Source organism: Meleagris gallopavo, chromosome 5, assembly GCF_000146605.3.
Source record: "Meleagris gallopavo isolate NT-WF06-2002-E0010 breed Aviagen turkey brand Nicholas breeding stock chromosome 5, Turkey_5.1, whole genome shotgun sequence".
Classification (NCBI taxonomy): Eukaryota; Metazoa; Chordata; class Aves; order Galliformes; family Phasianidae; genus Meleagris; species Meleagris gallopavo.
Window position 1 is genome coordinate 36,846,849 of NC_015015.2, and position 26,125 is coordinate 36,872,973.

The window sequence follows — 26,125 nt, forward strand, 5'->3', positions numbered from 1 at the left end:
TATTACAAAGGAAGGAAGGGAGAGAGCATCATAAGACTTGTTCTCTGTACCTCTACTTTCTTTGTAAGTTATAAGCTGCTTGGCCATAATAGTGTCAAATTCTTTGTCTTGTACGTAAATAGCAAAATCTATTTTTTTCTAAGAAATTGGAATTGTGATTTGCTGTTACTTTTGGTGAGGCAAGTTTGAGAAAGTTAATGATTGATTTTCATATGCATTTATAATATTTAGTTTGTTTTTTACTTTGCTTTTATTCTTAGAGGCTTGTCACACTGGTAGATTAGAAATAATTAGCATAAGTTGAGTTCAATAGGTTGTGCCACAACAGTCTGTACTAGGACCAGTGCAACTTGATGGCTCTTTATACTTTGACTGATAAAAATACTTATACTAAGTTTTTCTGATATTCTGTATATTTTTTAAAATGAGATTTGATGTTTCTAAATTAGAAGCTTGCCATTCAACATAATGCTCATGACAAGTCTATCTGACCTTAGCAGGGAACAAGTTACAAGATGGAATCAGAGTTTGCATGCAGCTGGTAAATGTTGTAGCAACTTTAATTCGTGTTTTGCATGTACCCCTCAGGCCTCCTGAGCTCCTGGAATGGCCCAGAGCAGCCAAGTGTAAGCACAGTCCCCAGATGATAGAGCTGGGTGGGTGGATTCATGCTTGAGACACTTCAAATTGCTGTGCTGTTTCCCACCTCTTCTGCATGATGTTAGTAGTTGTTTGCAGTCTCTTCTCTCCTTTCTGAATAAGGCTTCGTAATCTGTTCTAAGGAAATAAGAAGTTCTTATTCTAGCTCCTAGAATTTCAGGTACTCTGGGTCATTTCAGGCAGTCTTTTGTCGGGAACAGTTTCAAGATAATGTGAAATACACCATTCTTCTCTAGAGAGCTCCTTAGAAATCAAAAGATTTCCTGATGAGACTATAAGGGGGGGAAAAAGCAGACATCTGATTTTTTTTATTTTATTTTTTTTAAATTGCTGGTTATTTTACATCTCTTCAATTGAGGAGGTAAATTGAAAAATCATATTGATTCCCAGCTCTGAAATGAATAGGAAGGGTAGAATTCAGAAAAAATAATGGAAGCCAGTCATATGAAAAGAAGTGAAGAGGAATTTTTTCTTGCACAATGAATGATTTGATGTGGAACTATTTGCCATGCAGAGATTCTTTTTAGACCCAGTACTGAACTATTGAAAAACAATCCAGCAATTAAATTTAAATAATTTAAATATAAACTAAGATATAGTTTATTCTGATGTAACAAGAAATCATAAAATGAACTGTGAAACATTTGCTGCTTCAGAATACAAAACAAGCACTTGGGAAGAGGAGGAATCTTTCAGAGCTGATTATTCCATTTGTTTTCATAGTAATGGTCCCTTTTTTCTGTGGTGCTTCTGATCGTAGGTGCGGTCAGACAGGATATCTGACTGGGTCAATCACTGATCTGCCCTGCTCTATCAGCTGAAGTGTTCATTTACATCTTTTTTGACTGCAGCATGACAGATTTGTATTTAATAAGAAACTTCCACAATATACTGTATTACACTTTTGTAGAGACGGATCTTAGATCCTATCTGTTGATAGGATTTTATTTACAAGATTTCAGTCAGTGATACAGTATGTACATTCAGAGCATGCTTTGAGTTACATCTCTAGAGAGATCTTTTATTATTAAACCCTTTTGAGGGTATCCCCAGTGGCAGCTCAATAGAGCAGGTGGCCTGCATGGCACCGGTGCACAGGGAGTCAGGAGCCTGTGTCTTATCAGAGCATATAATTTAAAAATCATTCAGCCTGTATTTTTCTCCTGGGGAGATGATGATGATGACACAGGACTCTTATGCTAGAAACTAATTGTTAACTTGCAGAAGACGTCATTCAGCACAAATCTCAACAGAAAAGGGCTGGGTGATGGATTTTTCTGGATAGCAGGCCAAGGTGCCATTTGTTTTTTTCATCCAATAGTTTTGTGGAATACCTCAACATTCTCGTTTTTCATGCCAAATACCTGGCAGACTTGAAACGAGAACGTGTTAAAATTAAACAATATTTACAATTTCTGTCTGCTAATGTGTGTGTATTTCAAACTTGGTGAAAAGAAGCCATTCCTTCCCTCTCTCTGGGATTTCTGACTGATGATCAGTCTTCTTTGAAGGAAAGCAGTGGCTGTGTGGAAGACTCAGTGTTAAGAAACAGTGTCAAACAGGTAGGTAATACTATGGAAATAAATGTAAGATTGCATATGCATCTGTTGGTACAACCATAGCTGGCAGTGATTGCCTGTATTTGGCTATCACTGGATGAATATGCAGTACATCCAGTGGTATCGTCCATGCCCTGGCATGAAACACTGGTGAACTGAAGTGAGTTCAGCTTTTTACTTACACGTCATCTACTCCTTTTTCTGCCTTCAAATATGTCTTCTAACCCCACTATCACTGGATCGTGGAGCCCTCTGGTTCTTCTAGCTTTCAGTTTTCCCTCAGTCATCAGACTAATCACACCAGTCAGTAAAATTATGTATTATCATGGCAATCGCCACCTTTCTTCTGCTATACTTTTCTGAGCTGTCTTCTAGGTGTTTTCACTGTTACTTTGCTGCAATACAATTGGTTTTGGTTTCCAGAAATGGATAAGAAACACTAGTTTGCTATGGCAGTTATGGAGGTTTTGTAAGGGAATAATGGTAGACATGACCTCAGAATGGTGGCATGCATGAATTGTGAATAAACATGAAAGGATTTGTGGAAGCTAAAGAGTACCAAAGCTAACTCTGCTACTTTCAGTAGATCTTGTCAAGTGAGAAGTGACAACTGAAGTTTCCTCTGGCTACTGTACTTGGAAAGAATCAGCAGATTGATACCTCGGTATTTCTTTTCTTCAAATCCAATTCAAGGTTTTCTTAAACAAATAACGTGGGAACTAGGAAGGTGAGGATTTTCATGCAGAATGTTCCCATAGTTGTTCATGGGTCTGAGAAGATTTGATTTTTGGTGTAGTTTTTACAACTGCCTATTGCCTTGTTGCCTTATAGCTCATTAACAGCTAAAATGTAGCACTTGCAGCAGAGCCTGTTTGTTTATCTGTTTCTGTTCCCAGCAGCCCTGAGCGGTATTATAATTTAGTTATTAAGTCAGTCAGTTTGAGCCTAGTGTTATTTTCTCTGAATGACAACACTTTTCATGTGATTTTTTTTTTTAACTCTTCCAAACACATGCCTTTTTTTCTCAATTAATTTGAACTTGAGCCTAGTAGCATTTGAATGCTGTGAAATGCGTAACATTCCTAAATCAGTTCACTTCCTGAGATGTCTTGTGACTAGCTTGGAGTTGGTAAAAATAAATAAATAAATAAATAAAAATTAAAAATAAAAATAAAAAAGGTTTTGAATTTCCTGGACCCTGTTCTGGACTTTCAAATATTTCTGAGCTCAGGGTGTTATTGCCAGGGGAAGAGGCTTATGGCCAGCAGAGAGCGTGAAATGAGTCTGTAGAATAACTGAAAAGCAACTGGGCTGAAGCAAGCAGTGAATATACTGTGAAAGAGGAAGGTAAGGATAAGAGAAGTAATTAAAGTAAATGTCTTTGATTCGTGCGGAGGAAAGAATTAGACAGAGGTGACTGTAGAGCTTTCCTTCTGTGGCTAGAGCCTACAAACAGTGTATTGCTGCTCTTCCATAATTCTGCTTTCCTGAGGTTAAAATTTTTGCCTAGGACCAGAGCTTCCAATATTTTACTTGTATTTGTTCTTACGACTTCTTACTTGGATTTCTAGAAATTGCAGAAGTCTTCTGTTGTTTTACCAATGAGAAAATTAATCTTAATTTACTTACTGTGTAAATCAAATAGTATGCTCAGTCATAAAAAAAGCACGAATCTTGTTGTGCAGGCCTTCAGTGTTGGTAATTCATTGTTACATCAAGAGCAGCACTCATCTACATGGAAAAATGGTTCAATAAGGAATCTTGCGATTAGAAAACACTTAAATTTATTTTGATTTCTAAAGTAAAGACATATCTCTGAACAAATAAATACAGAATATCCTGCTGTGAGCTTCCTTTCTCCAGATACATGTTATGAAGATTGTTGACAGAATTTAAATTTAAAAGTTCCGTTTTGCTTCAGTGGTCAGTTGCCTGGATGACTTGATGTCAGTCTTGTTTCTTCCTTTGGAGGTGAAAGAAGCTGTACTGGTCTTGAAACAGGCCTCTGGGCCTCTTTGTAAGGTATGCCAAGTTGCATTCTGAGTGGATTTATTTGTCCTGACTTGCGTAACCATGCTACATGCATCTCAACATTATTAGCCAAAATGAGTATAGGGACTTACATAATCATTACACGATTATTTTTCAGTAACTGTTCTGTAAATATGTAATTCTCTCTCTACTCCTAATAACTCTTAATCCCTTTGTTTCTATTGGCTCTGGGCTCAGATTTTTCCATGGCCTGCATGCCCTGGTCACTGATAAGACTTGAAAAAATAGTGACTTTCAAGATTCACCTGCTTTGCTTTCAGCCATTAAATACCAGCTGCCTCCGTAGGCAAGGGAGGCTGCATCATGATGCTCTGTTTTATGGGAATTTAGACATTGCTTCTGCCTGCATGCCTTCTGACAAGTACTCGTTCACCTTTAAAAACATCTCATACCTAGTTGCATGCATATATTCAATGCAGACCTCTCCACCTCATTTCTTCATTTGTTTCATTCTCAAGAGTTATTGAGCAAACAAATTTGATCTAAATTCTGCACGTTATTAGATAATGAAGATTCCTGCTTCAGATAGTGTGGTGAGAATGTCTGATAATTTAGGCTTTCTTGGTCCTCTGCAAGTGTGGGAAAGGCATGAAGACATTGTTTTCCTTTTTGATACAAGCAGTTAGAAAATTTTAGGTTAGTGTGCTTTTTGTTAGAACATGCTCTTTTTTTCTATCCCAGTCTTTGCTTCCAACATCTGTGGGACTTGGTGGTCAAAACTTTCCCAAGTTGTATCCATTGAAGTAGTAACTTAAATTAGTAAAGTCTCCTTCAAGTACACTTGACAGTATCATCAACTTTTATGTACAATTAGCTTTCAGGTTACATTCTAGTATTTAAGACACTATGAATTTATTCCTTTCAGCCTTACAAAATACTTAAACATCATTTTTTTGGTAATTAGCTTCATGAGTCAGTGCCTGGTCTTAGGTCTTGACACTTCTGGCATGTGAATTTTTTGTGCATGTGTATTTGACTTCGGCTTTATTCCAGAGTAAATATTTTAAGCTGCTAGTTGTGTGGGGGTTTTGTCTTCAGTCGAGACTAGGGGGCAGACATAACCAGCATGGAGAGAAGTGAACTGTATAAACCACAATTAGAATTGCCGTGCACAGGTGTCTGAAGATCTTACACAATTGCCAAGCTATTTGTTTCTCAAATGAGAGAGGCTCTGGGAGTGTATCTTGGAGAATAAAGGGAACAGAAGGCCTTCCTTTTGGATGTTACATATTTTGTTTTGGTTTTGAATTCTAGCTTAAATTCTTCCAGACTTGATGCACTTGATATCTGTACAGAACCAGCATAATGAATACTTGAAGGTGACCTACAGTGCCTGGTGACAGAATTTGTACCTGCTTTCAGATAGGAATCAGCATTTGGGAGTAAGAGCTAGGTCTTTTGGTTTAGAAAATAGAATGCCAGCTTTCAAAGTAAGATGTCTTGCGATGTTATTAAAGGACGGGTGTTATGGGTGAGTTCTGTTGCACATGCTTGTGCCTCCTTTTGGGAAGGGAGACATCTTAAATGTCTGTTAGTCATATGCAGAGTATTACTGCAGTGAAAGAACAGCTCACAGTACAAGACACTTGATGCATCTGCAGCCACGATGCTTGCTGTGTTTTTTGCAATTTAATGCACAACATTTTTTTTTCTTTTTTAGCTCTGTATTTCTGTGTGCTCCACTGTGTCAGATCTGTATTCTTGGGATGTGAGGTTCCATTAAAAAATAAATAATAATCACAGCCCCCTCTCCCCCCACGTACTCTCATTTTCTATAATATGGTAATGATATCACCGTAGCAGTAATTACGGGTCATCTTCATTTCTTTCATCTCTGCTGGTTCTGATGGCTTCATTCCTTTGACTGAGAAGATTTGGCTCTGGGTGCTGTGATTATTTTGTTAAGCATTATTCGAATAGACAGGAGTGAGAGAAATTAATCAATCCAAATGCAATTAGCATCATGTTTAACCCAGTGATGGACGTCTCAAGGTGAAACAGCCAGGGGAGTTTCAGACATTATTATTCAATCCAGTGGCTCTTATCTAAATTATAATCAAGAGAGGTTTTTATTGGCTTCGCAGTGGGAAGATGTAACTCTTTCCCTGCTTTGGGGGTCAAAGGGATCAGGTCTTTGGCCTCACAGGATGTTGGCTGTGTCCGGTCCCTGCAAGTGGGAGGTGCTGTAGGAGTATTGTTTAATATGTGGGTTGCCTGGGGCAAAGTATCCGCACATCCCAATGTTTGTGACCTGGAACGTAAGTTTAGAAGCAATTTAGACATTAGCAGAGATGTCACTGCCCCTTGCTTTAAATATTTTCATTGGCTGGCTTTGCTCATCTGTATGTGAATGAGCGCTGTGGTTTTTGGCATTCATAGCCCTTTATACATCATTGTTTCCAACTGAGTATGAACAGAATGGTGCTGCCTTGCAAGGTGGGGAAATCTGATTAAGGAAACAAAGCAATTATGTTGTAAAGAAGGATTTTTGGGGGGAGCAGATATAATTTTATTGCTTATTGGTACCAACAGTGGCATATTCGAGGAAATCTCAATCTGCATGCAATAAATCTGTTATCACCCAGGAGGAGAATTCTGAAGGAGCTCAGCAATCTCTCACCAAGCGTAGGATAAAAGACCATTACTGAGTGGAAAGAAAGGAGATGAAAAGAAGTCTGATCAGGACTTTGTGGTTCAAGAAAGGATTGGGTGTTTGACTCCAGTTCTTAAGGCTCTAGTCCAGCCATGTCCGACCCACAGACTGCATGTGGCCTGGCCCAGCCTCAGAATACACATGCACTGCTCTCAACAACCACCTATCAGCACGTGACTGGCACTGCCTGGGCTGAAACCAGGGCGTGGGGAGGACTCAGTGCAGTGCTAACTCAAGCCAGGGCAAATAATTGTATGCATTTTAATACACTGCCCGAATACAGTCCTGTTAACAGCAAAAAATAAAAATAAATAAAAGAAGCAATGCTTTCTGTTTTTTGATATAGGAATTTGAGAATAGTCTTCAAGATTGCAACAAAAAATCAATTTATGTTTACAACTTCATTTTCAGTTAATATAAATATCACCTGCTAATTTTCAAATGGAATTTGTAGATTTGCAATCAGGTATTCAACTCAAAAATTTGACCATGTCTCTTTACCAGACTTTGATAAGACCTATCTTAGTAGAGAGAAATATTCCTCAATTCACAGTCATGCCTTGTTCATGTCACCAGTTTTGGCAGTATGTGCATTTTGTGAACAATTGTCAAGGATGAAGTAAGGAGGAGTAAAATTTCATCAAAACTTTCCAATGAACCCCTTGAAACTTCACTAAAAAATTGCAGCTGCTGCCATCACGCCAGGCTGATGCATTGGTTTCACAAAAGTGAAGGCAAGTATCCCACTAGTTTTATGTTTTTGTTGCTCCTTTTGTCTGCTATTAAAAAAACAAAACAAAACAAAAACACAAAATACTAGAATGTTTTTTTTCTTACATAGTAACTATATTGTATATTTTATTAAGGCTGCTCCAAAAGTAATGCCTCCTGTTTTATTATGTTGGCCCATGATGTCAGAGGTAGATGTTGGTGGTACGTCAGTAGAGGTTGAGCCCTTCCACCAATATCCTGCTATATTCTGTTGCTGTGCAACAGATGTCAGCATAGTGGCAGTCTGACAGAATGGCATCTGATGTGGGAGTGTGCATGAAGCAAAAGTGTGTCATATCCATGCTGGAAAAAATGGCACCCACTGACATTCGTTGATGCTTGCTGAATGTGAGAGATGACACAGGGGACATGAGCACAGCAAAATGGTGGGTGGTGCATTTCAGCAGTGGTGACAGCATCAATGGGTCAGTTCTGCTGGTGCTGATTTTCAAGAGTGCTGCATGTAGGCTCATGTTTATAGCTGGCAAGAATACACAGTTAATGGTGGTGGTGATTAAAAAAATGGTTGTGTAGCTGAGAATTAAATAGTTATTGTGCTCTTCGTATCTGTTATAGTCCATGGCAATAGAACAGGCATTACTTTCAGAACCACCTATGTTTATGCAACCCAAGACGATTCCTCTTTGTTCAGAGTGGCCCAGACAAGCCAAAAAGGTTGAACACATGTGCTGTAGGCAACATTCACTGAACTGTTCCAGCAGATTGGAACTTTGTAAGTCTCTGCTGTTTACCTCTTTTAGAGATAACTGTTTTCATTGCATGCTGGGAGGAGAAGTCTATGTGCTTCACCTGCTTTGGTTGATGGTGGGCTTTCTGCAAGCCCTCCTTCCTTAGCATTTCCAAACAAGTTATGCTAGATTGTACTGGAGGTGAAGTGAGGGTAGATTCTGCCATCTTGTTCACCCAGGGAAGGAAGTAATGCTTTGTACCAAGGATGATGTTCATACTTTAAAATACTGTAGCAAGTCTTGACAGAATTCATCTTTCGGAGCCCAAATTCTTGCACTGTTGCTGACTTCTTTTTTTGTACATCTGTGCCTAAATTCTTGCTGAGACTGTGACCCCATCTGTAAGATGGGAATTAAATCACCGTATGTCTCGGGAATATTATGAAGCTTGATAAACTTTGCAAGTGCTTTGATACTGATTACCAAGAGATGCCATGGTAACAGAAACTTATTCCACCTGGAAGTTCATGTTTCTCTGTCATCTTTCCTGAAAAATACATTTCATCTGTCCTAGATGATTACACTGGTATTCAGTGTAAATGTAATGGTTTCTGAAACACAGGTTTGCAGAATTGCATGTACCAGTTCTACCTTCATTAGAGGTGATAAGCATTGCTCGTGTAGCAGCAACTCTCTGAGATGGCCGTTTTACCTTTGTGAAATGACGTTTGGTGCAGGATTCATTGATACATATTTGTTAAGAGCCTACAGTATTTCATTTGACATGTTAAAGAAGTATGAAGTTAGCAAAGTAATCGAAGTGGGTGTGGTGGTGGTTGGTTTCTCGGGGTCTGGTTTTCCTGTATATGTGTGTGTTGAGCCCGGGAGTCAGAAATGACATGGAGATGGAGATCTGTATGGATCACTTTCTCTGATGACAGAAGTTCAGATTATGTTGGTTGGCTAATAATATTCACTTAGTCTTGGCCGATATAGACCTCATTATCTTCAAAGAGCTATTTAATACTGATGTCAATCTTAACTTGTTCTTTACTGTTTTTAGAATGTCTTTTTGCCTTCACCTTGGTGAGTGACTTTATTTCCCTTCCAAATGCAATAAAGGTTGAAAGCAGCCAAGAGATTTGGCTTTGCTGTTTGCTCTCACAAGTCTCAGAAGTAAGAATCCCAGATTAACTCCTGGGCAGGATCCTTCTATGTACCTTTTTGTCTATCCTGCCAACTAGGAAAAATAATTGTCCTCTTATCCTAACATTGTGTTAAAGGACAAAAGAAATAATTGCTGCAGCTTTATACCCTTGTGACAGTAGTGTTAACCTAAACTTGTGTTCTGCTGTCTTTCTGCAGTTCGTGTTCTTTTCCCTGAACTGTAATTTACACTGATAGCTCTTCCCAAATAAGCCCTCTTAGTTTTGTTGTCTCTGTAGTGCTAAGACACAGCAGTTTGAAAATGCATGATTGATACTTTAGAAGAATCCATGTTGAACATCAAGTCCCTTAACTATTGCAAGTACAACTGTATGGAACTGAATGGGGGGAATATTTTAATTGAAAAGCTAACAAATTATGACAGTGCCCCGAATAACATTTTGATAGTCAAGAATGTAGCATTCGAAGTGTGATACTACTGGGCTTAAAACGTGTTATGTTCACATTACATTAATTGTATGTCTAGGTTTTTTTAGTAGCAAGGCATTGAGATATCAACTTGGTTATGTTTTCAGGTTGGAGGAGAAGCCCAGTCAAAATTGCTCAAGAGACAGAGAAGTGCATCTTTGATGAGGGCTGAATTCATTTTAAAATATCTTTGATTTGGAGGTGCTCACAGGCTTTGTTTTGAGATACACCCAGAAGCAGTAAGCAGTGGAAAGTAAGATTATGATCATAAATATAATTTGTCTCACATCTTGTCACCAAGTCTGCACTTTTGTATTTAAGTATATGCTATGTTAAGAACGTGTGTATGTATGTGTGTTGCTTAGGGATTCTCCTAGATGAAAGTTTCTTATATAAGTCACTATTTTTGTTGCTGACTTTATAGCAGTAAATCCTCCCATTATTTCCTGGCTCTCCAAACCTTATGACACAGCTTGTCCTGTGCTGCTGTATGTATGAGAAGGCTTTTTATGGGCAGCAATCAGACTGGGCCCAGATCTCCAGTGCATTGTTTTTTCTTCTTATTAAATTGTCATGAAGGAATATATGGAACAGCAGTTTTCATTTGCAGTGGAGGAAAAAAAAACGTTGAGTCCTTGTCATTTGATTAAAAGTTACTTAACCTTTAAATTGCTACAGATGTAAAGATAACTCTGAGTTTTCAGTGTAATCGCTTCCAAGTTAAAATCAGGAAAATCTTTGTGTAATGAAACCCATATGTCATAGTGAAAGGATGCAAAGCACTGGCAGAGTGGGCTGCTCTCGCAGGAGATCTGCACCCAATCTTGTTAACCAAGACTGCTTTTGGTAATCCCTCATCTCCTCACTTGTAGGAAATCAATCTGTACTACTGAATCTTTTCAACTAGCAACCACAAAATTTACTGCGAAGAAGCAGCTTGAGGGCAGTTGTAGTAGAAGAGGACCCCAGGCAACAAGGCTAAATGCGGGATTGAAGGATTGAAGTTCTAAAGAGGAGATTATATTAAACCTTATTCTGTTCCCCTATCAAGTAGAAATCTCTCCTTCTCCTTTCAGCCTCAGGCTTCACTGTCCAATACTGTTCCTGAGATCTGCTTCTCCCCAGCAGCAAACTTAACTCACAGGGCACAGCATTCTCTATTAGTTGTAACAGCCTGAAACCATTTTACAATAGTTATCTTTTTGAGAGTCAATTCAAGCACTCAACTTGCATTGTAACTAGTGCTGATAACATCTTCGTGGTTTTTCTATGGTCTTCAGTGCCCTCTCCTTCCTCCCTACTATGTGAGATTAATTTGTATCCAAGCTATTGCGATCATATCCATTGTTGATTTTCTATTGTAGTAGATGCACTGCTAAGGCAAGGCTGTAAATTGTCTCTTGACACGGAGATTCATGATTCCGCTTCATGCTGCACAGTCTCTGTAGTGGCTGTCTGCTGGTGCGATGAAACCTGTGCTCAAGCCCTTTTTCCACTACAAATCTGTAGTTTAAGCAACCATTTTAAAGAAAAATCCCCAAGGTTTTCACTACAGTTCTGTCCAACCCTGTAATTAAAAAGTCCACCTCTATCTGCCATACAGTGTGCTTCTACTGGTCCCTTGGGTAGTGGCTTAAGATGGGTTTTGCTGTCCCAGGCTGTGTTTGTATTTAGAATGTGGGTGATGGTTTCTTACTTCACAGCCTCTTTCTTTTTCTAGCAAGCTCCAGAAGGCCCAGTTGGAAACGATTCCTGTTTCTAAGAATTCATTCATCAGAAGCAATGCTGAGCAGCAGAGTCAGTTTAATATTTGAGGCTTTTCTGTGCGAAACCCAAGCTGAAGACATACTCCAGTGCATATCTGAGAGGAACAAAGGGGAAGGAATAGCCAAGACGTTTGAACACAGCACCGTGTAATATGTACTTGGCCTGTGTTTACGAGGAATACATTGAACTGTGATCCCTGGACAGACAAGAGAAGCAGCTGAAGCAGGGAAAACAAGATTGTCAGTGTTCGTGGAATCTTGCCCTTAGTTTGGCTGGGATTTGTTTGTGGTGGATGTTATTTCCTGGCCGTTTTCATACATATACAAAGATGTAAGGTCCTTTCTTTCTGTTTGGCATCATATCTTTAAAAATAAAGCCCTGTTGCAAGGCTGAGTATGTGAGGAGAAGAGGAATACAGAATAGCAGAAGGCTGTCTCCTGTTCCTAATGGGATTTTGTAGCAGCATGTGCGAGTTTGTTTCAGAAGTCAGAAATGAACAGATGTTGGTATAAATTACCTCTGTGTCTGATGTCTTGCAAATTAAAAGCGCGGTTGGCATCACTAAACAATTTCACCAGGTTGGGGGGGGGGAAGCGGGCGGTGATTATTGTAGCAGGTCGGTAAGAATCTTTAAGCTGCAGCAGAACAGGATAGCAAGGATAAAGGAATGAAGAATAAAATGAGAGGTCTGTGAATTAATCAGAAATGTTAACATCTCAGATGACAAGTGAACAGGAGGGCACGTGTTCTGGAGCAACCCCCAACCCACAGTAATTTTGCTCAGCGCACAGAAGGAGTCTATGCTCTCTGCCTGATTTATAGGGTGCAGCCTCTTTAGGGAACAGAATTGTCATGTATTCGTATATCTCCTATATGGGACTTGCACTCAGGAAAACTTTCTGCTCAATCAGCAGTAGTTCAGCTTTGTGCTTTCTCCACAAGAAGTGCTTCAAAACATCCACTGTTGCTGGTGCAAGGCAGGGAGATGTCTTAGAACTGTTGGTGAAAACCTATTCTTACCTGACACGTTCAGAAACTTGCATTTTTATTTAATCGCATTCTTTCTGCTAGACAACTTAGTTCTTGACAAAATAGCAGTCTGTTTCCTGCCCTTCTCCGCACCTTCTACCAGTGTGTCTCTTCAGTAACACTGAAAGACATAGGCTATCTTGCAGACGTGGAGGTAAAGATACAAAGGAATAAATGACATTTGTGGTAGCTTATGCTGATTCAGAAGCAGAGTTGGGAGTGGATCCCAGATGATAAAACTCACAGCTGATGGCATGAACCATGTGAATAACACAGCGAGCTGCAGTAGCTGTGTGGGGCATGTTCCACTTGTGGCAATGGGCTTTGTAGCCTACTAATATCTAAGTGTGCCAGGCACTTTGTAACAGTACTGTTTTACATGTCCGCACCTCATGCTATAACTTGAGTTTCTAAATTAGAATGTAATAATTTGAAGAATAACCTTTATAGCTAAAATCAAAATACCTTTACCTGATGGTGAGTATTTGAGTATTTTAAGCTAAACAAACACTTACTACATTTCAGTTCTATTCAAACAGATAACGAGTAATATCGAGTAAAAAGTTAACATCAGCAACATGCTCACCCCGTGTTTTTTTTATGCTAATTGTCATTGCTGTTGTTCCTCTCAGTAGAGAGGTCAGGAATTGAATGGAGAAAACAGGAAATTAATTCCCTCTGCCTTTCAGAGTCTCTCTAGGTTAGGCATGGGGAGATGTGCATGCTCTCATCAATCCTGTGAATAAAAACATCCATGTTTTGATGGCTGTCAGTCCAGCATGAAGCTCACATTTTTATGTAAAAGAAATGATGGGAAGCTCCAGTGGGGAAATTGTCTCTCTCCAGGACTCTTGTCACTAATCGAGCTGTCCTTGATGCATTGCATTGAGTTGTGAGACAAAGATGGTACGTGGGCTGCTTTGCCAGTTTGTGAGCTTGTGTTCACAAGTCAGAAGCGACTCATGCAGGAAAGTGGCTTTGTAAACCCTGTGGCTTTGTAAACCCTGTGTAATACAGCTACCAGAGATTGATGATGCCGAGAGAGATGTATAAACCTTGCCTTGCTGTATTAAACATCGAAGGAATGACAATGCAGAGAGAGCGAGAAGACCAAAGCTCTATAAACTTTAGTTTATTGCACCATCATGGATGAACTCTGTTGGGGGGAATATAAACCCTGTTATATTACTGTATCCAGGGATTGACACTACTGAGAGAGAATGCTGTCTGATTTCTGTTGGAGATCGTAGCATCCGGGGACCAGTAATCCTGAAATGGAGAGAGTTCCATAATCTCTGATGGGATTATAACATCCAGGAACAATTGCTTTGAGACAGTGATGGAGATGTGGATTATACTATTCAGAGATGGATGGTAATAGAGACAGAAGCGGAATCTGCAAGAAAATAATGCAGCAGGAATAGAAAACTGAGATCCTATGTAACAAGGAAGCCTTTGGGAGTCATTGCTGAGTTTAGAAAGTTTCAGGCCTTGCCTGCATTTCTTGATTGTCAGGATGTTGGGCTGTAATGCAGATATATTTACCTTTAACTTAAATAAAGAAAGTTCTTATTCTTAGTAGAAGCATAAATTAAATGATTTTCTTACCCTCTGGTTAAATACTGTAAAATATACAACTCTGTTTGGGTTTCTTGGATTTCTTTTAATATTAATCTTTTTTTTTTTTCCTCTCCCTTGTGGTTTCAGCTAGAGAAATGACTCGAGGGAAGTTCCTGAACATCTTAGAGAAACCCAAGAAGTAACTGCAGCATCTGAAGCTGGGACAATAAAGTATCCTGACTGGATCATATTACGTACTGTGGATCCAGATGAACCCCAAAACTTCTAAGAAGTACAAAGCTCTTGCTGTAGACGCTCAGACGCAAGCACCTCTTTTACTTCCACAGCTCTTCTCTTTGCAGGAGAGACATACTGCATACGCAGGTTACTAGGCCTGTGATTAGGTGCATTGGAATTCAGACTTCTTCCTGCCTTAAGATATCCAAATGGAAGGATTTGACCCTGACATGCAACAACAAAGTCACCTGATGGGTTGGGTTTTTTTAGTCAGCTATTTAAAGTGTGCCCCCATAGTGACCTTACTGGATTGTTCTCGAGTGGCAGCACCAGAGTAAAGTAAACAGCAGCTTTTCATGAGACTGGCCAGCATGCATCCTGTTGCATCGGCCCTCTTGTGTGTCTGTATATGCATTGGTTTCCTACACACAAATTCTGTGTTGAATGACTGGACAACAGTTTGGGATGCGGTCTGAGACACATAGCAGTGGTTCTGCAGAACACTTGCTTTTAGTGTAGAAATTGAGTGCAGTCTGCATTAGGTTCCAGCTAATCTCTGCCTTCAGAGAAATGTGCCCAGTACCACAGTGGATATTCAGTCTGCTGGTCCTTTCACTTCCTATGGCTTGTATCAACTATTGTGCGTACTGAGAGCTTATAGTGCTACAGTTTTCTAGTGAAATCTAGACTGATAGAGATAGGGGCTATGAAGCGTTACTATACCATGAAGGAAATAGTTGCCATAGTAAGTTCAGCATATACACAAAGAAACAGCTTTGTCTGTCTGCTCTGCAATTCTCAATTTGCTTCTTACAGAGCTAGAAACAGAGTAGAGTTATAAGGTTGAAAGGCAGTCATGTTTTCAATACTCCAGAAATGGGCAGGCTTGTGAGCCCCATTGTGAGGATACTCTGCTTAAATAGAGTCTTCACATTTCTAAAAGTAGCATTTCTTGTTATTTTCATTACTTGGAAAACTGGGATCTCAAAATTAGGTTCACCTGCAAAATTAAAATTCTGAAGGGAGAATTTTCTGTGACCCAGTCTCTTAGCACACAGTTCTGGACTTTACAATTTTACCATTTAATGCATTTTCTTTCTGTCAATGCACTTCTGCATGTTCAGCTCTAAGAAGTTAAGGAGCATGTTTGGATTTTGTTTACAAGAACTTCTTTTTCATCCTATTTTTCTAGGAAATAATAGTGTAAGTGTAGTAACTATGATCTTTCTAGGGTAAAGCATAGTATTAAAACATTGGATAAAGAATAGGGTTTTTTTTTCCACTTAAAAAATGTTACTTTTAGCATCCATACTTCTCAAAGTCTGTCATTTCCCAGACTGATAATCACATATGAGAGGAGAAATGTCTTGGAAATAGTACTTGTGCCTCGTCATTAACAGGTTACCCTTAGAGCATTGCAAATGTCTGTCTTTGCAGAGACTGTTTTCAGTTATGTGTGTGATAAAGGAGATTTTTAATCAAATAGACTCCTGAATTTTTTTTTTAAGGTGACTGTGGTATTTTAGCTTGCAGTCTGTGGTCGTGGTTGTTATCGGTGAAAACCAGGCTTGTTTTGGACAACTCCAGTTAACTAAATTTAAGCAGTTAAATCCCAAATCCCAGGAAGGTAACACACAAATACTGAATATTTAGGAATTTCAGGAGCGTGGTTTTAAACTTAATGGATTTACTTCCCTACTTTGGTTTACGTAGGACCATGCTTAACAGGAACTCCATCCCTTGAGAACATGAGAGATAAGACATTGGAGTGAGAAGAGAAGCTAAGAATCATGGTTCAGAGACAAAAGTTGCTGGTGCAAGCTAATGTTAATGTAGTTTCAAAAATTATACATTTAAAATGCAATTGTAAGTTTGTATACTATATATAGTATGTATACACACCACATAATGGGATATTTGGTCTGTACGACTAATATGAGTTTGTGCATTTCATACAGGTTTGTTGATCCAACACATTAAGAAATTAAGATCTAAAAGGAGGAGGAATGTAGGAGAAGATATCAAAGCTTGTTTGTTTTCCAGTATGTCTAGTAAGAAATTTCAGGCTTTTAGCAGTTCTTAGTAACATACATGTCTTTTAAGAACAAACAAAAAATCTTTACCACACAGTACTTATTGTCTATAGGGCAGCAAATAATATGTGCCTTAGAACTGTATTTATTGGCTTTGTACTTTGTCATCTGTGGAGATCAGCCAGTGCTGCATATTTTATTGGTAATGCGTATACGTATTTTGTATGATAGCTGGAGAATTGTAATCTGTTGCTGCTCTGTAATCTGATAACAAACAAATGCAGAGCTCAAAGAGTAGCCTGAGTTTCCAGAAGAGCTCTCTGGGATGCAAAAGCTGTTGGCTTAGTCACCCGGGCAGTGCTCTTTCTTAGGTTCTTCTTTACTGTTAAGTTGATAAGACACTTTGCTCGTCACCACTTCAGTTTTCAACCTGTGACTACTTCATTCCTGTCGGTAAGTAAATAGTTGGCAATATCCAAATGGTACTGGAGATTTTCATGCCCTCTTGAACCACCATTTCTTCCCTCTTCAGTGATGTCCTTCCCAACATCACTGCAACATCTATCTATATAATAACATCTGGTGACTTTATATTGCTGGTAAATTTCTTAAAAATTCTTTTAATAAGAAAGTTTCTTAAAATAAGAAAGTTTCTTAAAATTCTTAATTTTAAAACAACAACAAGTTTTGATAAATGATGTGAATGAAGAGTATAATAAGGTCATAATTCAGTAATACTATTTGAGCTTGTGCAGAACTTTATAAAGTATTTTCATGCATTGGTGTGTTAGATGTTACTGTCAGGTTCCTGGAAATGAAACCTATGGTTTTAGTTCCTTTTAAATGCTGTTGTTGTATTAAATGCGTAGTTGTAAAGGCTGTTCATTTTTTGAGTATCTAATGCTTTAATCCAACTCAGAATAAATTCTTGTTCTATTAATTAATATAATCATAAAAGTCTTGTGGCACTTTAAATGGAAGAGGTTAATATTCCATTAAGCTTAGTGCTTTGCCATTACAAAATTGACAGTTTCGGAACAATCCTACAACCTGCAATTTCTCAGTTTTTCTCAACAACTCTTAGAAATAACAGGTATGTAAAATTGACTAATCCAACTCAGAGGCGATATTTAAACCGTATTCTTTTATCTTATTGTGGTGTTTCAAGGCAAATCACAAACTTGTCTTACCTGTAATCATCTTCTTGTTTTAAGCAGTTGTAGATGCATAGGAAGGAGTATACACAAGAGGCTTGCGCATAGATTTTGCTTTAGGTTAGCCTATCCAGCAGTCTCGTAGTGACGTTTCGAGCTAGTTTGAGCCTGGTATGCAGTAGGCCCTACCGCCATTCATTTGTTTTATTCCTAATTTATTTGTACTTCTGGTTCCTAAAATGCTCTATGGGAGTGAATTCCATCTTTCAGCTGTACAAGGAAAAGTTTTTGTTTTAACATTACTGTTTGTTTTAAACCTGCTTACGTGATGACTTGATTTTGAACCTTTCATTTCTTTTACTGTCAGTGGCTTTTGGTTTTGTTTTAACCTGTCTCTCTTCTATTTGTGATTTTTTTTGTGTCTGTTACATTTTTGTTCCTTGGCATTTCTGTCTTCTATTAATCCTTTCATTGATGCCTTAAGAAAATCTGTGGAGTGTTCAGACTGCAGGCATGCTGTGGAGGTGAGTAGTAATGATGGCTTGTATTTGGTTTTTCTGCTGTTTTCTCCCACATCAATATTGGCTAAACCCTGCTTTGAATAGCTCTAAAAACAGAGTCATCACTTAACTGCATGCACAGAGACTGCAAATCTGATCTTATCCACTTCATTTTCACCTAAGGCAACTTTTATTAGGTAAACAGTGCTTTTTTTTCCCAGCTGTGAAAACAGTTGTGCCAAATGCTTCATGATGAGGAAGTGATTCTAGGTATTTCATCAACTTTTGTGGTACATAAAAAAGTGAAATGCATCTTTTCTACGATCTGAAAGCTTGGTCTCTTACGGTACTGAATTTGCAGCAAGCTTGCATCAACGTTTTTGGTAATACTTCGAAACTAATATGAATTTGTAGACAATGGTCAAAAGAAAAGGACAACTTGCAGATTATGAATACAGAAAATCCATTGACCGTGTCTATTTTACTCTGTTAGTAAAGTCAACAGTCACTCAGAATATCAAATATGTGATCTTAATTGAGGCATCAACATGTTTTGACATTTTTCTTGGAGTTCCTCTCAGGATGAATCCCAGGCACCAAGGGCACTCCAAAAGGAAAAATGATTGTATCTCAGAGTGAGCTGTCTGCATATGGTAGGCAAATTGTATCATGTGACAGTAATCCCCCTCCTTAGTTTTGTATGCCCATTTCATAAACCAAACCCTGTACTGACACCTTTTAACAAGTGTCATCTCATTACTCACTGGATTGTTGACAAAGACAGTGACTAGCACAGGCCCTGCAAGTGTCTGTGGGACAAGTTGCCAACCTCCCTCTTTTACAAAAATTGACCATTTATTCTTCCTGCTCATTTCCTATTTTATAATCCCTCGTTGATTTACAGGAAGACTTAGGCTATTATTTTATGACATTTTTTCAAGAGCCGGAAGAAGGCTGTAGTAAAACTCAAAATTATATCACAAGGTCATCTTTCTGTGCTTGTTAACATCTTGTACAATACACAATAGTTGTGTGGAAAAAATATCTTCCACTAAAACTGTTCACATTTCCCTGTTATATGTGATGTATTCTTGCATCTGTTTTGTTGTTCTTTAGACGTCTCCCAGTTTTCGCTGAGTTACACAATTGATGCTAAAAGCTGGTGGTCTGTAGTTTGAGCAGAATTGTTGTAGTTTGTAAGAATTGTTGCCTGCTGTTCCTCTAATAGTTCATTTAAGGTAGAGGTTATGCATCACATGTATTATTTCATCAGTTTTTTATCCAGAACTCTACAGTGACCACCTGTTGGCTTCATACTGACTCTTTAAGCATCTCATGGTGTTGAAAATGAGGAATTCTCATACTTTTAAAAAAAAAGTTCTAAATTGGTGTTGTAGGAGATGCATATTAGCCTCCCTTGTCCCAAAACCTTTTACATTTTCAAGGGTAGCTGCACACTGAAATGGATAGATACAAGCAGCAAAACGCTCACGTCTGGTTGTTAACGTAAAATTCCTGGCAGGGAGAGAAAAATATACCTTGATGAAAGATGATCCTTGATATTTTTAAAAGGAAAGAAAAAGAAAAAAGCAGTGAAAAGTGAAAGAAGATCCTCTTGGTTTTTGTGTTATGCTATGATTCTTGGAATCAAAGCTATTCTAGAACTGTTATCTCTGCAAATCTACCCTAAATCAGCTTTCAACTTCTATCAGGAGGACATGAAATGCAAAACTTGAAGTGAAATGTTGCCAATCAATTCTAGTCTGTGTGAAGATTTTAAAAAGCATAAGTAGTCAGAAGTATGTATAGTTTCTGAAATTGTGTAATCTGTATTCTATACAGAATATGTGTAATATTGCCATATTTAGGTTGTGCTAAATTTTCAGCATGGAGGGATCTGTTCACATTTTGACTGTCATCCACTGTAACTGCTGGTTTCTGGACTTGACCTTTTCTGCTGTGTCCCTTTCAGCTAGCTGATGCATGCACAGAACAGGCGTTTTCTTGTTGGGTTTATGTGGTTGACCTCTGGCCTCCCTGCTGATTCCTATAATACCGATCAGTGACCAGTGAAGTCAGAACTCTCCTTGCCTGTCTCTGTTACAGACACCTCAGTATGGAACAGAAAAGAGGAAGAGGGGTGAGCTTGAAAGTGGTTACTTAATTGCTAATAGAAAAAAATGGGCACTAAGAGTGACCTTGCACCTTATTTATTGATCAGATCTTGGAAGGGTGCAAAATACTTGACTCGATTCCGTATCGCTTGAAAGACTGTCTCTATGACCAACAAATGATAAGTAGGTGCAATAATACAGGGTAATTAAATTTTGTGTTTTTAGGCATGTGGATGTGTGAAGGAGGATTCCCTTCCCAAAAATACCAGGCACATCCAACAACTTCCCTTGTAATCACAGAATCTTAAAGTGAGTTCTTAAGCATTAGAGACTCACCATTTGACATCTTTCACTTCTCGCAGTACCCCAAAATGCAGCAGGTTATGTACAAAAATTCAGGAGGGAAGCTCGTAAGCTAAATCAGAATGAGGAACAAGAAACCAGCAGTGACCCAAGTGGTCATGGATGCTGAGGCTACCTGGTTCTGTGACCTTCATTTTGTATTCCTCACCCTGTATTAAAGTAACTTTCATTAGTTACTGCTAACTTTCACTGACTTATTTATATGTATGTATATTGACTATCCTAAATTGCCTTGCAGGGTAATCGCCTGCCCCTGACATTCTCTTGGACTCTACATAAATTTGTTTTTTTGGCTTACCTTCCTGCCCACTGGGGTTTCTCTTCCCTGCTTAGTTCACCAAAGTCATAGCACTATAAATCTTAAGGACAAATCCTTTCTGGTAAGATGCTGATTGGCAGGAGCAATCAGTCTGTAACCAGCAACCCTGAAGGCAAAGGGATCCGCACGATCTGAGCAACTTTACTTAGAATCAGTTGAAGTATTTTGCTCAATATGGGCTTCTTGTCAAAAATTGTCATTGGGTTCTGGACAAAATGTTTTGCTGAATTATATTTAAGATGATAGTGGTTTACCAAGAAGAAGTTGGGTTGAAAGTCAGAGGGAGTATGTATCCTCCCTTTACCTTCTTTTGATCATGGAGTTTGAGCTCTGGTCTCCTACCCACCTCACAACCTCTGGAAGTTCTCATATTCTTGATCATTTGGGGGCCATCTTTAGAAACCTGTCCTGTGAAAACTTGTATGTGTTCCTTTCCGAGGGAAGATGATATGTATGTACTCCTTTTGTATCTGTACTCTAGGGCAGAGACATGGCACAGCCTCATCAGAGGAAAGCATGTACCAGGTGCTGTGCTTCTGGCAAGGTAGATCCTAGTCAGACACTGGAAAGAAGGTATGTCAGGAGGAGGAGGGGCGAACAGGTGAGCAATGGCGATGGAGAGCTGGAGTGAGGCTGGAGAAGACCTTTGTCCCCAGTAATGGAAGAGGCTGCCCAGAGAGGTTGTGGATGCCCTGTCCTTAGAGGTGTTCAAGGCCAGATTGGATGGGGCCCTGAGCAGCCTGGTCTAGTATTAAATGGGGAGGTTGGTGGCCCTGCATGTGGCAGGGGGGTTGGAGATCCATGATCCTTGAGGTCCCTTCCAACCCTGGCCATTCTGTGATTCTGAAATGAGTGGCCACCAGCTCCGTGCTGTGGCTGGGCCCCAGCACCCAGGATGCTTTCCTCCCCATTTCACCACATCCCCCTTCTAGTCTCGGTGCCTGTGAGGCGGCTCCCAATGCAGTCTGTGGCACAGGGAGTGCTGAACTGCCGCTCGTTAGAAGAATTCCCCCAAGTCGGACCTATGGTACGAGCCGTGTGAAGCGGAAGACAATTAGGGGCTTATTAGTGTCCTGGGGAGACGTGTAACTTGTGTTGCTGGGACTTACCAAAACAGCGAGAGTCTTACCGGCAAGCTCCAGCCGAGAAAAGACTGAGGGATTGTCTCACCTAATTATGGGGAATGGGCCTCTTTGTGTTTGTGATTCGGTACGGTTGTCCGATCGCTTTTCTCTGGCTGCTGGCTCAGGCCGAACTGGAAGTGTGCTAATTAGAAGAGAAATGGACGTAGTGATCCTGTCAGCTCTTGTTACCGGCGTGGACAAAGCCGAATATTATTCTGAAGCAGTGTTTTGTGAGTGTCCCCCTTCCAGCTCTCATTAAGGGCAAGGTTGGTGGACGGGGAGGGGACTCGACCACATGGGTTGGCTAATGGAGCACGGCTACCGTTACTGTGCTAATTAACGGGCTCAAGAGGCAAATGTTTCTCCAACCAGCAGTCCCAGTAGCTGCACCTGGTGCTTCTAAAACCCAGGCATCTCTGGACAGGCAAGGCAAAGCAAAGACTATGTATAAGGGGAAGGAGCTTTATTTATGACATCCATCAGCCATCCAAAAGGACCGTTACAGTGGTGAACAAAGAATGGCAGAGAGTAAAGCTGCTGCGGCAGTAAGTCCAGCCATCCCTTTCCCACCAACATTCACTCATGTAGAGGGCAATGTATTGTCTTTACCCCATAGAAGTAGGAAGTGGGCAGGTTTGTTGCATTATCACAAGTGCTGTCTCTCAGCAGAAGAGAGCAGTGAGCATGAGGGTCTATGGAATTGAGTAGTGTTTTTGACTTGTCATACAAATTTCTTTTTATTAAGAAAGGAGTATAGTAACTTGCAAAGTAATTGCTGATTGATATTTCAAAAGTTGTAGGAATGATTAAGTTAGACTTAAAAGATCTTTAAGTTAATTAAAAGATCTTTAATTAGTCAGTGTCTTTGGGCTAGGTACAGTAAAAGATGTGATATTGTCCTAGAACTTTGAATTTGCTTTCTCTGTTTTAACAAAATTCTTGACCTGTCTTGTCATTTTTATTCAAAGACGACCATTAATTCTCTGGGTAGATGGTATGTAGCTGGAAGAAGTATTTTCTTCTCTGTTTTTCTTTAATAGGTGATTCTCAAAGCAGATGTTGAATCCTTCTGTTTCATGCAGGCTAGCAGAGTTTTCAGCTGGAGAAACAACAGCCTGACTCCTCTCATTGGAAAACAATGTCCTCCCTGTTAAATAAGCTCATTTTACAGCTTTCCTTTACTTGCTCTATATCCTTTTATTTTGAGGGCAATTGTTGAGGCTCCAATCAGAATTTGTATGGCTGTCCTGAACTCTTACCAAAATCATGTTCAGCCTTACACTAAGGAAAGTGAGCAGCATGGAGAGGAATCAAGTGCGGGAAGAGTGGCAAAAGGGATTGTTGAAGATGAGTTTGTGGAAAAGTGGAAGCATTTGATGTGTTCTGAATAATCTATAGCTCTCTTAAACCAAACTATGTTTGCACTGAGGGAGAGATGGGACATCAGCATCTTTTTCTGCAGGAGGAATCTGGATGGTTCTTCACATTCCAAAAAGATAAAAATAAATCCTTTGGAATGTGTGCTTGGCAATTGCTCCCAAAAAACAGTCATTGGGGATAATTGTTCTTCCCTCTTTTTTGCCCTTCAATTCTTCAGAAGAGCAGTGTGCTACAAACATGCATCTGCCTTTGACACTATCCTCACAATTCTGCCTTTTTCTGCATGCTTGAGTACTGCTTTTGGACATATTTTGTTAAATTTAAGGAAGCTACAAGAGATTCCTGCTTTTTTTTTCCTTGTGTCATTTGTCCTTCATGGTGAACATGTTCCAGGGAAAAGATTAGTGATGTCTTTCCAAAGCTTCACCAACAGTCTGCTGTCATCTGGGATGAAGCCTAAGCTCTGTTGTTTGCTTGTGCTTCTGTTTTTTTCTGACTCCAATGGCTGTGATCCCAGCAACCTGGGGCAGCATGGTCACTGTGTCTAGTCCTGCATAGCTGCAGAAGCCCTTTCCTTTTAAGTAGCTGCAGTAATGGCTTCAATCTTAAGAGTCGTGATGTCCCAGCTGATCTCCAAAGAGGGCTTGAACAGTATCTTTCCTGCAAAAGGGTTTATTCTCAAAGAAGGAGATATGTAATCCTCTTACTAAAGCCCAGAAAGGAAATTGGAAACCTTTATGGCTCCTGCCTCATACTCCCAGGGAGCTGACGGCTTTTATACTGCTTCACAAATAGAAAAGGTAGAGAAAATTTGAATGTAAATATTCCATCTGGCCTTAGGTTCTCCAGTGGATGCTGAGTGAGACCTGCATCCCCACTGCCTTCATATGTCCTACCACAACGGGTCTGTAATAGAGTTCTGAAGAGGAACAGCTATGGTTACTTTGAACCATGAAGATGGCCACCAAGTGCAGATCACTTCCTCATTTTCCAGATGCTTCAGTCACGGTCCAAGGAGGAGTCCCAGATCAATGACAGATAACTAAAGACCATCATAGTAGCCTCCATTTCTGTGCTCTGTAAATTGGGAATAGAGTGACCTCTGGAATAAGGTTTGATGACATTTACCATGTCAGGCCTCACTGGCAGACAGCAGGAGAAAATACTCCAGGAACATGCTGCTGGTTTTCCCACTTTTCCTCTGTTTCTTTGCTCAGGTAAATATGAGTATTCTGGCCTGTTACAGCACCATTCTCATGGCCTGTTGTGATGCTGCTGTACAAATAATATCATACAACATATGCATACAAAGATCAATCTGATATAAAAATTGTTGATTTTGTGTTTTCCCAAGAAGGACATTCTGGTGAAGAGCATCCTTACAGAGAAGCAGCAAGCACTCAAGAATATTGTAAAGACCAGATGATAAATGTACAGAGTGCGTGCCGTTGGAGGAAAAATGGTGCAATGGGTTTTTCTTCACTAAAACCTTCAGTCATGAATGTCCCATTTACTCATGGTACAGTAGCAGACCTGTGGGCTTCGGTAGTGTTTGGAAGATGTCTCTTTTCTTGTTGGAGTTATCAATCACCATATCGTAATCTTTTCACATAGAGTGACATCAGCAAGTAATTCTGCTGTGAATTATATAAACGTATTAAATGAAAGTCTCTATCCTCGAGAACTTACGAGCAGGTGAGGCAATAGAAAACTGGAAGGAGGAAAGGTGACATCAAGATGTAAAGAGACTTGTAGAGGTCATCCAGCACTCACAATTCAAACCCCAAGACTGGGGAAGTCTTAGCCCCAGTCCAATCGCCCTTCTGCTGCTTGCTGTCTGCCTTGTTTCATTAAATAGGTATGTTTTAAAAAATATAAATAAATAAAAATGCACGCACTTAAGCAACTGACAGACATTAGGAATTTAAATAATAATAAATCGCAGTGTGATACTAGTCAGGTTAATCTTTTTTTAAAGACATGTAAGAACTATTCAGATGATGAAATTTTCTTAAAAGTCACTTTAATGTTATATTAAAGATTGAGAATTTTAAAACAGAACACTAAAAATGAAGCTTTCTCACAGTGCTATTATCTCGACATTGTACATGCATTTAGGAGAGGCATGAGTATTAGAAATCCTAATAGCAACTATAACATCTTCATTTATGTAGGAACGCTCTTTCATACTTTCCTGAGCCTTTTATGCTCATGCAGAGGGGGTGCAAGTACCACAGTCTGCACTGCTCAGTCCAAATGTTTGCTGACAGACCAGGAAGGGTGAAATGAAAGTCTTCTGAAAACATAATTTTCTTAATTCTGCCATGTTGAAAAGCTTGCTCTTGCTCTGTGGGCCTGATCCCACAGAGAGGATAATATTGAAATGGTCCATTACTAGTTATCTAAACAACTGAAACTATCTGCTTATTTTCTTTGTCAGCTGCTTAACATGAAAAAAAAAATCTACAGAAATATATTATCCATTCCCTGCAAAGTAGTCTGCAATTGGCTGGCAGGTTCCAAAAT

General features: G+C 39.4%; 1 protein-coding gene across 1 annotated transcript in view; it reads left to right on the top strand.

Annotated features, from left to right (window-relative positions):
- The window catches only part of LIN52 (lin-52 DREAM MuvB core complex component), a 43,886-nt gene extending 26,360 nt beyond the window's left edge, over positions 1-17,526 (top strand). Inside the window, exon 5 of the mRNA XM_031553773.1 lies at positions 14,523-17,526. Coding sequence (XP_031409633.1) covers positions 14,523-14,578 — 56 coding nt within the window. The 3' untranslated portion in view covers positions 14,579-17,526. The remainder of the gene's footprint in view (positions 1-14,522) is intronic.
- The last annotated feature ends 8,599 nt before the right edge of the window (positions 17,527-26,125 follow it).